General features: G+C 35.1%; 1 protein-coding gene across 10 annotated transcripts in view; it reads right to left on the bottom strand.

Moving 5' to 3' along the window:
* Window positions 1–17,023, bottom strand: part of LCOR (ligand dependent nuclear receptor corepressor) — a 144,670-nt gene that overhangs the window by 74,861 nt on the left and 52,786 nt on the right. For 9 of the 10 annotated variants that reach the window (XM_059398245.1, XM_059398247.1, XM_059398250.1 and 6 more), the window contains 2 exons: window positions 3,892–3,957; window positions 3,468–3,547 (listed from right to left, as the gene is read on the bottom strand). In XM_059398245.1, the coding sequence (XP_059254228.1) occupies window positions 3,468–3,547; window positions 3,892–3,957 (146 nt within the window). Of the gene's footprint in view, window positions 1–3,467; window positions 3,548–3,891; window positions 3,958–17,023 lie in introns of those variants that run through there. The other variant, XM_059398252.1, reaches the window with a different exon arrangement.

Below are 17,023 nucleotides of genomic sequence, written 5' to 3'. Positions count from 1 at the left end.
GATAACTGTGTGTATATGCTTGTCACGTGTAAGCACTCAAAAATTAGCTATTAATATAATTCAAGTATAGTAAACCTTATTTAGTAAAGTTACTCATTTAGTAAATATTTTATAGAGTGCCCAGTATGTGTCCAACAGAAAAGAAAGAAAGCAGCCAGTGAGGCACGTACTCACTAGTAGATTCCTAGGCATAGCTGAGATTGGCTATTTCAAATACACTCATGTCCATTTACACTGTTTCTCTTCTCTCTTTCAAACTGAGTCATTCCAAGTTCTAGTTTAATTCCTGCTGTTAATGACCCTGTTCCTAGTTATCAAAATGCATGTATTCTAAAAACATGGATCAAATTCAAGCCATATGATGTTGCCTATAATAGTCTCTCAAATCCTTCAAATTCCTTATTTTTAAAACTGGGATACCCTTAACCAACTTTATACAATTCTTGTGAGGATTTAAATAGGAACAAGTAAAAGTAACTGGCACATAGTAGATATTCAAAAAATGTTACTTTCATATCCCTTAAAAATTTCATTTTCTAACCACTATAGAATCTTGAAGGGTAGATCAACAATTGTTTTACTTATCTCCAGGTGAATCCCTGTTCTATTTTCCAAAGAGATTACTCTGTATTTTTTACCTATATATTTTATAAAGTAAATATAAAAAAATGGTATGCATTTACTCTATCCATTTTAACAGCTCCTGTATATACTCAAAAGTCCAAAAGAAAAAACATGCATAACCTCTATTTCTTTCCCAACTATCAGACCAATATTTCTAACAGCTTTTCCAAATATCTGGATATCTCATCATGCCACCTTCAAACTCAAGATTCCACTATTATGCTCTATGCTGCCACCTCTTGGCTATTACCATACTCTGCAGAGATTTCCTCCTCTTGGATTCTTAAAGCCAGCCTTAAAAAGCACAAGCTTCAACCCACTGGATATATTTACTTCCACATTCTAGTTCTTTTCAGATGAGATGCTCCAAGTGCCTTCAAAAAGTTTTAGTTCAATCACTTTAAGTCTAACACAATTAGAGATACATAGCTGACAATTTACATCTTCTAATAAGCTTTCTACTTTTCCTATTTTCCGCTATAGATGTTATGGCTGTGTCTGAAAAAAATAAATGCCAAAGATAAATAGTGAAGTGACTAATGGAAAATATCAGCTTTCCAAGAACTAGCTAACTTGCCAAATGGAAATATTCTTTCTAATTAGAAAAGCAACTAGAAATTGAGGAATAAAAATAATAACAGCTGTTTTAAATGCTACATGGTTCCATGCCTTGATATTTCTGTCTTCTAAAAATACTCATACAATAGTTTACCACATATAGCAATGGAAAACTCAATTATATTACAAGAATATATTGTACTCAATTACTAAACACAGAAGGGCTTTCTTCCCAACCCTACACTAAAAAAGGTAATTAATAGCTGCTCCTTCTATTCCACCAAAATGCCTCTTAAATGACTTGTTCAATAGCCACAACATGCATGCTTATGCATGCACACACACAGTTAGTTTAAAGTGATCAATTTCAACTTCACTGATACTTAATTTATGGTCTTTCTCAAACCACACTGAATTTCAAAACACTGTTCACATTAATTCAGTGATAAGAGACCATCCTGGATAGTCAAAATAACAACTTTTCATGTAGTAAGCTAGAAAAGGAAACCACACTGAAAAGCTCTTAAGTTGGCTTTCAGATTTTAAAGCAACTTGCTAACAATGGTAAATAATGGTACAGTGGTTACAAGGAGGGGTAACAAAGAATACACAACATGGTTCAGTGTTCAGAGGTTGACAATGTACTTCAGAACATAAGACACAAACACGGAAAACAAGGAACAAAAGAAGGCAGACTTTTAACTGACAAATAATTGTTATAGATACTACAACAGTGTGAAGGGTTGAAACAGCAGTAAGAGCAGAAGTATACCACTGATATGGATAGGAGGGTGAACACTTAAACTAAGAATAAGGGCAGAGGAATTTAAGCTATAAAGAACAATTGGTATGCAATGCTACAGTCTAAGTAGCAAAAGCATGTTGTTTACTATGAATGACTGCACCAGTTTATCTGAAAGAAAACTGTACAGAAGACTTGTGGGGTATCATTAAAAAGAGGGCAGCAGCAGAAGGACAAGTGGACTGACCTGTGGAGAGTACTGAGGCAGAGAACATTAGGCTAATGAATCCAGAATACAATGAAAAAAGTCACTGGAAACGGAGCATGGGATAATGTTTCCACACTATTTGAGGGATAAGGGGGGGGGGGGAGGAGTTTAAACTTGTAGCAGTGTTTAAAAGACTGAAGAAAACTAAAAGAGACCAATCATGTTATTTCAGTAGTCTAGAAATAATGTTAACGATATGAACTACAGTAATGACTATGGGGAAAAAAAAGAATGAAACTCCATATGAGGGAAGAATTTATGGAATCTGGTCAATGATTCTGTTAGAAGCGTACAAGGCAGGGTGAGGAATTAAAAACATTTCCGAAGCTTTAAAACGGGGAACAGGGGGGTGCCTGGGTGGTTAAGTGTCTGCCTTCAGCTCAGGTCATGATCCCAGGGTCCCTGGACTGAATCCCACACTGGGCTCCCTACTCAGTGGGGAGTCTGCTTCTCCCTCCACCCCTATCCCCTGCTCCCTCTCGGTCGCACTCTGACAAATAAATAAGAAATAAATAAAACAGGGAACGCAAACACCTGGGTGGCTCAGTCGGTTAAGCATCTGACTCTTGGTATTAGCTCAGGTTTTGATCTCAGGGTTATGAGGGCAAGCCCACCACTGGGATCCACGCTAGACGTGGAGCCTACTTAAAAAAATAAAATAAAATAAAACAAAACAGGGAACAGAAGTACCATTAAAAAAAAAAAAAAAGTAAGATAGGAAACCATTATTAATAAATATTTCCAACAACTGAAATGTTTCTAAACCAAAACTCATTAATATTTAACACAGAGCAATAAAAACAGAAACCCAAAGGTATAGCCTATTTTTACAATTAAACAGCATTCATGCTCAAATAGTATAAAGTAACATCTTATACTAAAGCATAAACGATAGTTTGTCATAAAGCTATATGAACTGTAACTACTTGACCCATATCCATGTTACTGCTTTTAGAACAAATGACTCCCCATTGCTTGAATTATCGTGTACTTCATATTTAAAATAAACCAACAGTTTGAGATCTAACTAATTATTCTGCCCAGTGAACTATACCAATAAAGTAATGCATGCTGGGATACAGATTTCTCAATAGGCTAATCAACATACTAGAAACAGTCTAAATACCCAAACTAAGTTACTATCAAATCTTTTATAAATAAATAGGGAATCATGCCTTCCTTTTCCTATAAATCTTCCAACAAAGTAATCAAATTTTGAAAAAATAAAAACTATAAAACACCACTCTAGGGAAGTTCCACAAGTTTTTTGGTTACCTTTACTTTATCTCTTCTCAAGCAACAGAATAGACAATTTTCATCAAAAGTCCAATCGGAAATGTTTTCAGGTTCACAGTCTGCAAAAATAGTTGGAATACTAAATTAACAGACAAGAAAAGGAATTTTTTAGGAAACAAATGAGAATATAAAAAATATTTATTTTAACAACAAGAACAAAAACCCTAAATAGTAGACGGTTTCTTTATTTGTCTTAAAATTCTTAATAACTGCTCACTAGTATATGTATCTTATTAATACATGTATTTGCATTATCAACACAAAAGGATGCTTACAAGAATACAGCTTTAACTCACATAAAATTGAATAAAAAGGAGATGGAGGCTTAAATCACAAAAATATCATGTATGTCACGAGGAAGAATTTGAAATACCAAAAGAAAAAAAAAAAAGAATTTGAATACCTTTAAATAAACTGAGATCTTTTAATAATGCAGGTCCAAACAGCCCTTCAAGAATACTTTCAAACCCTGAAAGGATAAGAAAAAATCCAAATTACAATAATACTCCCTATGGAATGTAATATCAATCTATTGCTGAAAAAATGATAGTGTATTCTGCCAGTTCTCAAGGATCCCCAGGTTATTGAAAGGATGCTGAGGAAAGAGTGTCAATGACAAATTTAAAAGAAGCATTTGCAGTTCTGTCCATAATTAACATTCAATACATATTCAAAGCACATTCAAGAACAATACAAAACAGACACCACTAGAAATAACCAAAGAATGAATGGAAATTCATGGGTTCTCTTTTATCATTTTACAAAAATCCCAATACCTCCCTACATAAATGCCCAAACTCCATTTTTCAAAAGGCACCTTTCCCAATAAAAGGTCAAATTGTTTCAAATTTCCACAGCATTCTACATTAATCTAAATAGCATGTTTCTGAATATCAACTGAGTTCATAGGTTTTTCAAGCTAAGTTTTTGAAGAAGCAAAATCCTCACTGAGAACACCTTTATCACTAAAGAAAAAGGTCACAACATAGTATTTTAGAAGAACAACGATGTTGTAATTACTTCACATTGCCACAGTAACTACTTGCTGGTTCTTTTATGAAGGTAGAACCCACTAGCTATACACACAAAAAATTCATATATACCTATACATAAATATTTAAAATATTATCACTTTTTACCAGTATATAAAAACTTTTCTCATTTATTACCTCAAACACTGCTGATCAACTCAATGAAAACAATTTAAAAATCTTGGCCATCTTGCTATTTCCTATGGTTCATGAAGAGAAAAAGGAGTGAAAAGAAGAAAGGAATCAGACTGTACCTTTATATAACATAAAAGAAATAATGGGTTAAGAGTAGTGGTTCCCCAACTATGGACCTCCCTGGGAGCTCAAACAGTTACAAGGGGTCCATGAATCCATAAAAACTTAAAGCATGAGCTTCAGAAAGAATATGTCTTGTACACTCAGTATACATAGTACTTCTCAAATGCATAAAAATGCTACTGTAATTAAGAAAATACAAAAAGTGTTACTGAATTTCTAGTATATATTATGTATTTTGTGGCACTAAGTATTCTGTCACATAGTCTACTATCACTTACAGGTTTATAATTTAAAAACAAAAAAGTTACAATGGAATATTACTTAGCCAGCATAAAGAATGAAATCTTGCCATTTGCAAGGATGTGGGTGCAGCTAGAGTATATTACTACACTAAGTGAAAAAAGTCAGTCAGAGAAAGACAAGTATCCTATGATCTCACTCATGTGGAATTTAAGAAAACAGATGAACATATGGGAAGGAGGGAGGGAAAAGGAGAGAGGGAAATAAACCATAAAATCTTAAAGAGAGAGAACAAATGGAAGGTTGATGGAGTGATATGGGTGAGGGGGATGGGAAAGATGGATGAAGGGTATTAAGGAGGGCACATTTTGTGATGAGCTCTGGGTGTTATATGTAAGTGATAAATCACTGAATTCTATTCCAGATACCAATACTGGACTGTATGTTACCTGAATAAAACTTAAATTAAAAAAAATAATAATAAGTACTCTTATTGTCAAAATAAAGGGAGACCCACTAATTTAAAATACTATACCCAGGTGGATACATGAAGTCCACACACACAGTTAGCATTTCTCTATCACAATCACCATAAAGGGTTCTGAAGACAAAGGGGTAGAAGGATGGTCCTTAGAAAGAGTATTTTATTTCATTAAATAACACAGGAGAGCCTGGAAAGCTCAGTCAGTGGAGCATGAGACTCTTGATCTCAGGTTTGTAGGCTTGAGGCCCTCGCTGGGTGTAAAGATTTCTTAGAAATAAGATCATTAAAAAAAATTTTAAGACTGAAATTTAAGAATAATAATGCAGTGTAAAGGAATTTTGTTTTTTTTGGGGGGGGGGGTCCACAGTATTAAAACCACTGTTTTCAATAGAGTAATCTGCAGAGTCTGCATTATCAACACTGTAGTTAGAGCTAATTTTTCTATACTATTTTCTAGACTCTCGATTTTTCATTTGTTGTCAAGAAGCTATTGTTTTTCAACTCTCTTTAATTTCTTCCCATCAAAGTTATTCCAAAGACATTAACAAAATCAAGCTACCCATTCAACCAAATTAGAGTTATCTGTGCCTTTTACTATCTACCTATTATAATCAGAACTTTTCCCACTGATTTACTATGGCCTCTCCTCCCCATATTAGGGAGGAGAAAGGGTAGAACTGGGGGTTTAGAGGTTAGGTAGATGTGGTAAGAGAAGGAAAAAGGAATTGCTAGATCCTAGCTATCTTGGGCCTACAAACTAGATATTCTCAACACTGGTTGTTGCTTTTTTTTTTTCTTCCCTTAAGTGAATCCTATAGTCGGTCTCCAACTGTAAAACCCTATTATACAAATACTAAGGAAAGCATTTTAATAACCTGAAGTACCAAGCACACAATGCAATTAGCTAAAGGAGATTACAGGTGGCTCTTGTCCCAAAGAGCATATCTACTACGCTTTCACTTGGATTTGTTTGAAATTATAACAAATTCCAAACTTGTATACTAAGCATAAATTCTTGAAAAGGAAAAAAAAGTAAATATATCAAGAATACTCAGAACCAAAAAAGGGCAAAAACTTTGAGAAAGAAATTTATAAAAATTACAAAAGATAACAGAATCTGAAATAAGAAAATAAAAAAACTTCATCAATAACGCATAGACACTAACAAAAACTGAACCATGTATCAAAAAACTACGAAAGGGTAAAGGCCAAAAGGAATCAAACAAGAAAAAATCTGGTGCTTTAACTAAATTCTGATCAAAATGCTGTAAACAGGTCACCCCTATTTTGTTCATATCTGTAACATATGTTAAACCTTACAAATATTATCAATTAGAAACTGTAAAGCCATATTTTGCTACCCTCTATTAGCTGAATTTAATGCTATTCTGTTTTATGAAGTATTGAATTAAGCAGCTGCATAGCAACACGAAATGCCTCATGTGCTATGCTTGACATTAACAAAAAGCAAGTAAGGGAAGAACAAATGTATTCAAAATTTATACCATGATCTCACAGAAAAGCCATGAGATCAATAATAAAATGCCAAGGAAAATTAAATAAATACTGAAAAAGACAGCCATGTCATTATGTTCAAACACTAGGGCTTAAAAAGCATCTTTATGTAATATATCACATATAAAGAAATATTAATAATCTTGAAGGACCTATTTAGTGTCTCAAGAATTCCTATCCAATATCACAAATGGTCTCAATTTGGTCTCTCGTCTTTTCCTCATCACAACCTTCACTATGTTTTCAAACTATTCCTAAAACACTGCTTTTTGACAATGTTACTATCCATTCAGAGAAACTCTACTCTGTTTAAAAAATAAATCCCAAAATCTTAAGTTCAACAAGCAAAGCTGCTTATAATTTGGTTCCAAGCTACCATAAGCAGCCTTATGTCCCAGAACTTCGCACTCATTCTCATAGCTCCAATCACATTGGTATGCTGATTTATTTAGTCATCACTTATACCTCCTAGTATTTTTTCAAGCCTTTCCATTTCACCTCGGCCCATATAAATTATCTCCCTCAAGGCACTCTTCAGTTTGTTCAACAAATACCTATTTGTTTACTCAATATATACTGACAGCCTACACCCAGGACAGTGGCAGGCACTGAGTAAGCAATGGTGAACAGACATTGTAGCCCTCATGAAGCTTAGGTTTCTAGTTTTCTGATCCTCAGAATTCATTTATCACTCTCCCCTTTTAAATGTCAATTGTTTATGTTTTGTTTTCTGTACATGCAAAGCCTTATCTATGCAAGTATTCTGTCAAATAAAATTTGTAATAGGTAAGCCCTTTTCTCCTTTTCTTTTCATACATTTATATCTGATCTGCTCAAGTAGATTTAATGCTCTGGGAAGGCTGGGTAAGTCTTCCTGTTTCCCACATTTAAAAATATATATTTTATTTATTTATCTGACAGAGAGAGAACACGAGTAGGGAGAGAGGCAGGCAGAGGGAGGTTCTAAGAAGTAGGCTTCCCGCCAGGCAGATAGCCTGATGCGGGGCTCAATCCCAGGACCTCAGGATCCATGACCTAAGCCGAAAGCAGATGCTTAACCGACTGAGCCACTCAGGAGCCTCCAGCCACATATTTTTTCTTATATCAGGACTCTACATGCCTAGTTTTAAGCTTCTGATTAAATAATCATATAGCTCTCAAAAACAAAAAATAGAAGATTAAAAATTTTCACATATTCCCTCTTCGATCTAAATCACACTTGCTACCTCTTTATTTGTAACCAAAAGGGGAAAAGCAGGTTATGAAAAATAGCAGGACAGGAACGTATCAAGTCCAGAGCCAACTTCAGTAAGCAATATAGTCTGTACTTAAGAAATACAGAAAATATTATGGATGGAATGAAAAAAGGGTTCCATGAGTCTTGGGAAGAACCTTTCGTCTGAGGAAACCAGAATAACTGGAGATTAACAATTTGAAAAACAAAAAGGTACTCAAGGAAAAGGAGGAGCACGTCAGAAAATTAGCAATTTTTACATCAAGGTCCTTGGGTATCTTGTAAAACTTGGTGTTTGGTGTAAGAGCTCACTCCCCAACAAAGCATAATCTTTTTTTTTTTTTAAACATGTAGATTTCTGTCTGGTAGAAGTGATCACCCCTTTGACAACAATTTGTTGTTTTTTTGTTTTGTTCTTTGTTTTTTAAAGATTTTATTTATTTTTTTGACAGAGACAGATCACAAGTAGGCAGAGAGGCAGGCAGAGAGAGAGGGGGAAGCAGGCTCCCTGCTGAGCAGAGAGCCCGATGTGGGGCTCAATCCCAGGACCTTAGGATTATGACCTGAGCCGAAGGCAGAGGCTTTAACCCACTGAGCCACCCAGGCACCCCAAAAGCATAATCTTTTATAAAATACCAGTTCAGAGGTGCTTGCTGGTAACAATCATCAACTCATACCCTGGTAAAATGGAGACTGACAGTGTCTGGAGTTCTTTGCTTAAAACTCAGGTGTAGAAGTTGCCACGACCACACTGAACCATAAGGGAGCCACCAAACAATTGAAAAGCACCAGATTATATAATCTTTTATATTTTATCCAAGGTAATATAAGGTAAAGAATCCCTTTTTTAATGATATTGCAGCTTTCCCAGTGTATCATTTAACCAAAGAAATGTGGATGGACTTCCATACATAATAAAAACCAGGCTCCTTTTTCATAACTTAAAGCAATCTGCCCAGTGCTGGACAACTACGTTCACTAAGAGTTCTTCCTTTCTCCCTGAGCATCTGCTGCTGGTTCATGCACTCTGAAGAGCCCGTTTGGTGGCCCACTTATCACCCTCCAAATTACCCAGCACAAGAACTGATGGAAAAACCTGACCAAATACAATGAAGAGATAATCTAATTACAACTAATGGCCCAAAATGAAATAGAATTAATGAAGAAAAAAATAAAAACCATTTCTATTGAGACAGGAAAGAAAAGCATCTTAAAAAGAGCATGCTACTTTGAAAAACATAGATAATATGTGCTTAGGAGAGAAGGAAAAAAAGAAAAACAAAACTGTCAAAATAACCAAACAGAGGTATTATGTAGAAAAATTAGTGATTTAAAAACTAAAGAAATGTCCTCATAATGTATAATGAACCTGAAGACACAGAAATCGTGAGGTGGTCAAGACATTTAATAATGTAAAACACAATTTCCAGAGCAAGGAAACAAATCAAAGAATATAAATTTTTAAAAAGTTTTTTTAAAAAGGAAAGCAGAAGGAGAACAAGAAGAAAACTTTGCAATGTTGGATACTATCTTGAGTCTTCATATCAAATGGGCTCTGAGAAATATAAAGGCAGAATATTCAGGGGGTGGGGAAAGCATGTATACATAATGCTTTCCCGGTAAAGTATTTCAATTTCAAGAATAAAGTTTAAAACCTCCAAATACGGGGCGCCTGGGTGGCTCAGTGGGTTAAGCCACTGCCTTCGGCTCAGGTCATGATCTCAGGGTCCTGGGATCAAGTCCTGAATCGGGCTCTCTGCTCCGCAGGGAGCCTGCTTCCCTTCCTCTCTCTCTCTCTCTCTCTGCCTGCCTCTCTACCTACTTGTGATCAATCTCTCTCTCTGTCAAATAAATAAATAATCTTTTTTTAAAAAAAGCTCCAAATACGGAAAAGATTTTCCTTTTACTTGGAATAAGAGAAAAGAGATTTAGACTGCCAGTCATTTCATCAGTAAAAGTAATGGAGGTACATTTACAAAATTCTGATTGTAAAACAAAAACAGAACACTTTTTTAGTCAGTCTATTATTCAAAGATATGGGTAAAAGAAAATTACTAGATATGCTCTGATTTGAAAAGCAGGACAACATTCACTCTGGGTAAGAGTTACTTAAAGGAAGTTGTTCAGCAAATAAAAAATGATTCAGACCAAGGACCTCCTAAGAAAACAATGTTTATATAAAAAATTATGCAAGCAATATACCAATAAAATTAATAGTCCAGTGTAAGTAACTGTTACTAACACAGGGGTTCAGTTTACTATAACAGATAAAAAAAAGAACTCTTTAAATAGATGAACACAATATAATTTCTAAAATGAATTACTTAGGAATAACATCCCAAATTACTACAACAAAATTTTAGGCGAAGAAGAATACGATATGCTTAAGTATGTTAAAATCAAGTGTGTATAGGGATAAGGGAGCAATTTATAAGTCATTAACCTTTGATGTTAAGGAAATGCAGGCTTAAGATAAATTTGCTTAAAATGTATGAGTAGGCGGGGCGCCTGGGTGGCTCAATGGGTTAAGCCGCTGCCTTCGGCTCAGGTCATGATCTCAGGGTCCTGGGTCTGAGTCCCGCATCGGGCTCTCTGCTCAGCAGGGAGCCTGCTTCCTTCTCTCTCTCTCTGCCTGCCTCTCAGTGTACTTGTAATTTCTCTCTGTCAAATAAATAAATAAAATCTTTAAAAAAAAATGTATGAGTAAAGCTGAAGAATTTCTAAACCATTGGAGGAAATAAAGAATAACAAAAAAGGTCAACTATTAAAGTAAATATTAAATTAAACAAAAAGCAAGCATACTGGGACACCTGAGTGGCTTAGTGGGCTAAGCCTCTGCCTTCGGCTTGGGTCATGATCTCAGAGTCCTGGGATCAAGCCCCACATCAGACTCTCTGTTCCCTCCCAGCCCCCCAACGCCTACCTCTCTGCCTACTTGTGATCTCTGTCAAATAAATAAAATCTTTAAAAAAAAAAAAAAAAAAAGCAAGCATACTAAACAAGAAACACAAGAAACAATTTCAGGGATAATACCAAACAGGTACATATTACAATAAATACTGACTAGATTAAGTGAAAGGTTGTCACATAGGATATAGCAATATGCAGTTTATAATGACCATAAAGTGAAAAAGAAATGTTGAAACTGAAGAGGCAGGCAAAGAGAAAAACATAAGAAAAAAAAAAGCAGTGAACTAGTTGGCAATAACAATATCGACAAAGAATTATTCAAGGATAAAAGCATAAAACAAAATAATGATGAATTTTTATTATTACTAGAAAAGGGTTTGTTTTTTGGTTTTTTTCTAAGATTTATTTGGGGGAGAGAGAGAGCACAAATGAGTGCATGGGGCTTGGGGAAAGGAAGCTCCAGCAGACTCCTACTGAGCGAGGAGCCTAATGCGGGGCTCAATCCCACGACCCTAAGATCAGGACCTGAGCAGAAATCAAGAGTTGGACGCTTAACCACTGAGCCACCCAGGCACCCCAGGGGTAATCTGTTTCATGAGTAAAATGGACCACTAATTTTTCTCAAAATATCTCTATCTGCGCTTGGTATCTTACTTCATAGAAAGAACTGAGATACACTCTATTTTTTGGAAGAGGTGACAGACACTCTCTTCTGTAAAAGCTGAGCCAAACCCACATCTAAAACCATCGAGGTGTTTTGAAAGAAGAGCTCTATAAAATTTATTTAATAGTTACAGAACCATTCAAGCTTTTCATTTCCTTCTTGAATCGGTTTTGGAGAATTACATTTTTCTTTAATTTCAAAATTATTGGCATAAGATTTTTGATAGTATTCTCCTTCATCATTTTTGTACTTGTAAAATATACATAATATAAAATTAACCACTGTAGCCATTAAGTGTACCACTAAATATATTTATAGTTTTTACATCATCCATCTGTAGAACTTTTTTCATCTGCAAAACTGAAACACTATTAAACAATTACTCCCTATTCCCTCTACCCCAGCCCTGCCAACCACCATTCTATTTTCTATCTCTGTGAAATGCAACTACTCTATGTACCTCTGAAGTAGATCTCATGGTATTTGTCATTTTGTGACTGGCTTGTTTCACCTCATAATGTCTTCAAGGTTCATGGATACTGCACCATGAGACAGGATTCCCTTCCCCTTTAAGGCTGCGTAATAGTTCACTGATACACAAATTACATTTTCTTAATCTGTTCATCCATCTATGGACACTTCAGATGCTTTCAACTTTTGCTATTGCAAATAATGCTATAAATCTCTTAACTTTTAAATCTTTTATGTTATTTCTAGTTAGCCTTCATTTTTGTAATATTATTTGTGTCTTTTATTCCTTGCTCAATCTTACCAGATTATTTTCTTATTCCCTATTGCCCACCTCTGACTTTTTTTGATCTTCTCTATCCTATCTTTGCTTTCTGGTTCATTAATTTTCACTCTAAGTTTCATTATCTTTATGGGTTTATTCTGTTGTTTTTTTTCCTAATTAATGACAGAAGCTTGGTTCATTTTTTATCAGGATTTTTTTTCTTATATTTATTTTCAGGTTTTCCGTTTTTTTTTTTAAACAAAGTATTAAGTATAAGAATGGATTTAGAGAACTAAACCTTTATTTTGTATTAAGAAGTAATCTAGTGGGGCACCTGGGTGGCTCAGTTGTTAAGCATCTACCTTGGGCTCAGGTCATGATCTCAGCATCCTGGCACAGAGCCCCACACTGGGCTCCCTGCTCAGCCGGAAGCCTCCTTCTCCCTCTCCCACTTCCCCTGCTGTGTTCCCTCTCTCACTGTGTCTCTCTCTATGTCCAATAAATAAAAAAAATTTTTTAAAGAAGTAATCTAGCATAAATACAATGTACTATATATATATATCCATACAACAGAATATTATAATATGGATGAATGGACTTCAAAACACTATGCTAAGTGAAAAAGGTCAGAAATAAAAGACCACAATACTATATGATTCCATTTATATGAAATGTCCAGAAAAGATAAATCTATATAAACAGAAAGGAGATTAGTGGTTTCCTACAGGTAGGAGTGAAAATAGCAATGACTGCAAAAGAACACCACATTTCTTTCTGAAGTGATAGAAACATTATAAAATTTGAAGTTCGTGATTGCTGCACAACTCCGTAAATACAATAAAAATCACTTAAAATGGGTGAATTATAAGATTGTAAATTATTTCTCAGTAAAGCCGTTAAAATAAGTAAGCATGTTTTGTATTGTTTTAAGAAAATGCTGCCCAGGGGCACCTGGGTTGCTCAACCAGTTAAACATCTGCCTTTAGTTCAGGTCATGATTCCAGGGTCCTAGGAACATGCCCCATTATCTAGGGAAGCCTGCTTGTCCCTCTCCCACTGCCCCTCCTCCCCGCCCCCCACCACTTGTGCTCCTTCTCTCTGTCAAATAAGTAATAAAATTGTTAAAAAACAAAAAGAAAGAAAATGCCTATTACAGAGATAACCTTGTAATTCTAATTTAAAATGTACAAGTGAGGGGCACCTGGGTGGCTCAGTGGGTTAAGCCTCTGCCTTCCACTCAGGTCATGATCTCAGGGTCCTGGGATCGAGCCTCGAATCGGGCTCTCTCCTCAGCAGGGAACCTGCTTTCCTTCCTCTCTCTCTGCCTGCTTCTCTGCCTACTTGTCATCTCTGTCTGTCAAATAAATAAATAAATAAATAAAATATTTAAAAAAAAAAATGTACAAGTGAACAGCTGGTTTAGACATGTGGTTTTAGGCTGAAATCTTACTAAGTTTGCATACTGTATTTATATACTTGTACAACTTAAGAACAATCAGGTTTATAACTATAAATTATTAGATTCATTAGATTTACTTAAGTACTTAGGGAGATTTTGTAAAATATTTAAAGAGAAAATATAAAAATTATAATTCATAGTAACAGATTGAAACTTTTTAAAAAGTTAAATTAGGGCACATGGGTGGCTCAGTTGGTTAAGCGACTGCCTTCGGCTTAGGTCATGATCCTGGGATCAAGTCCCTCATTAGGCTCCCTGATTGGCAGGGAGTCTGCTTCTCCCTCTGACCCTCCCTCTTCTCATGCTCTTTCTCATTCTCTCTCTCATAATAAATAAATAAAATCTTTAAAAATAAATAAAATAAAAAGTTAAACTAAAATATTACAAGCTTAAAATTAGAGTAAGATCTGTATTTTAAGAAAACTAGGTTTTATATTTGTAACTTTAAAGTGAACATTAAATTAGGAATCAAAGTATGCATTATCTTTTATATACAAAGCCAACCTAAAAGAGTATTTTTTAAATCTCACATTTAATAACAAGAACCAATCAAGTGTTATTACAGAGCCCAGCAGTGTGGGAATAAAGGATGTATTTAAAATATATGCCCTGCCATTAAGATTTACACACATGTCTGCTACCATGCATATACTGATAACTCCAATCTCTTATCTCTTGTCCCAGACCTTATTTCTAACTGCCTGCTTCATTCACATCATCACCAAGATATCCCAAATACCTCAAAAGTCCAAATCAAAATAATTTCATTCCTTTTACCTCATCTCAGTGATTCCTTCTGTATTCCTTACCAGGAAAATAACATCCCTAAACCCTTCATCCTAAATCATTCAGATTACAAATCTAAGTCTGTCTGATTTCATTCTTTCCCTAAGTCAATCATCAACTCTTCTAGTCAGTGAGTTCTACTCATTCTAATTCAGAAAAACCCATCCAAATCTGTTCTCTCTTTTCTACCCCTAAATTCAGGTCTTCACCATTTTTTAACCTTAAAATTACACGCTGTTCACGTTATCATTAATTGAGTCCTTAGCTGGCATAAAGCAAGCCCTGTATCAGGTACTTCACACGCACTATAATCAATCTTCAGAGGAACACTGTAAATTACTACCTAGTACAGGTAAGAAAGCTAAACATTGAAGCAGCTAATTTTTTCATATAACTACAAAAAGGCAGAGCCTAGATTTAAAACTCAGGCTCTTTGGAATTAATCCATTGCCCACTAGTAACCTCTTCTAACTTTTCATTAATTTTACTATATCAGCATCCCCTATATGACCATTTTCAACACAATCCATCCTTCACACTGCTGCCAAAATTCTTCCATCGTTTCTCTGTTTTAAAAACCTTTGATGGGGCGCCTGGGTGGCTCAGTGGGTTACAGCCTCTACCTTCTGCTCGGGTCACGATCCCAGGATCCTGGGATCGAGCCTCAAATCAGGCTCTCTGCTCTGCAGGGAGTCTGCTTCCTCCTCTCTCTCTCTCTCTCTCTCTCTCTCTCTGCCTGCCTCTCTCTACTTGTGATCTCTGTCAAATAAATAAAATCTTTAAAAATTAAATAAATAAATAAATAAATAAAAACCTTTGATGGTTTCCAATAATACTAGTGAAGACTTCAAATTCCTGAATGATATCCAATAGAACTGAGGGCCTGTCTAGTCAAACTACCTTTTCAATCTCCCATGACACCATTTTCTGTCTATATACACTGTGCTCTAGTTAGACTGATTTATCAATCACTATATACATGTCAATGCTTCCATGCCTTTTAGGCACAGGAAGTCCTCTGCCTAGAATGTTCTCCTGCCACCCTCAATCTAGTTTGTTTTAAGGCCTCCTTTATCTCATCCCTCAAGCCCTAGGCAAAGCTAGGAACATCCTCATCAGTGCAGCTTATATTACTACTTATAAACTATATTATTATTATTATTTTTTTGGCATTCTATCCACCAGACTTTGAGCCAAGAACTGGAGTCTATTATGTTTCTCTTAATATCAGCCTGTTCCTTAAACTGCAGTCAATGTTTGTTGAATGAATGCAAACACGCTCTTCTTAATGCCTATACTCTGACTCCATTTTGTGTCTGGCATGTTGAAGCCCCGAAGAAATAGTTAAATAAAAACAGAAGGGTAACTGATATTGGATGGGAAAAAAGGATGATTTTTCTACTTGAGCTCAACTAAGTTCCCTGTATCTATGAACTAAAACCAGAACATAATTAATGGCTTGCTCTGCTGGTCATGAAGAGAGATGACAGAAGACTTTTTTTTTTTTTTTTTTTTTTTTTTTTTGTACAAAGCTGTAATCACAGCAAAGACAGAAATAAATTGAGAAAGATGAGGTCCTAAAAAAATAATGGTATTAGTATAGTAAAAGAATATGTATTGAGTAGCTGCAACATCACCGAAATAATTTCATAATTATATTTACATACATAATGCCATAAGTGAGAATCCAAGATGTTAAGTAACCAAAAGCACAAAGGTAGTAAGTAGCTAGGTCAGATGAATTTAATTCTTTGGAAATCCAAAGGCAGTTTGGGTTCATTTTTTTCTGTTATATCAAACTGTCTTGGGTAGAGTAATTATGCTAAAAAGAAGCCATTTAAATGCAAATCTGAAGTTGATTAGGAATGAGTCAATTACACCAGGAGTTCACAATCTGAAGGCCACAATTCCTTAGAGGAACTCCATCATTACAAGGTCAGTAAATCCATTTGAGCACTGTTTGTAAATTAAATAAAAATGTGCTTGTATACAGCCTCTATTTGTCCAAATGCCATTTTGCTGTAAACAAAATACACATTTCCTTAAAAAGGATTACTGAATTCATAATAACCTTCTGTTATTACGTATTTTCTCAAACATTAAAAATATAATAATAGAAGGTGGGAGACTGGCAATTTCTTTTGCCTCTTTTTTTTTTTTTTTGATTAAATGAAGTAAAGAGGTTTTCTATTGTTTTTGAGCCTCCTTTTCTTGGTGGACT

Source organism: Mustela nigripes, chromosome 4 (assembly GCF_022355385.1).
Source record: "Mustela nigripes isolate SB6536 chromosome 4, MUSNIG.SB6536, whole genome shotgun sequence".
Classification (NCBI taxonomy): Eukaryota; Metazoa; Chordata; class Mammalia; order Carnivora; family Mustelidae; genus Mustela; species Mustela nigripes.
Note: the sequence above shows the minus strand (reverse complement) of the source record. Positions and strands in the feature narration are given on the sequence as shown.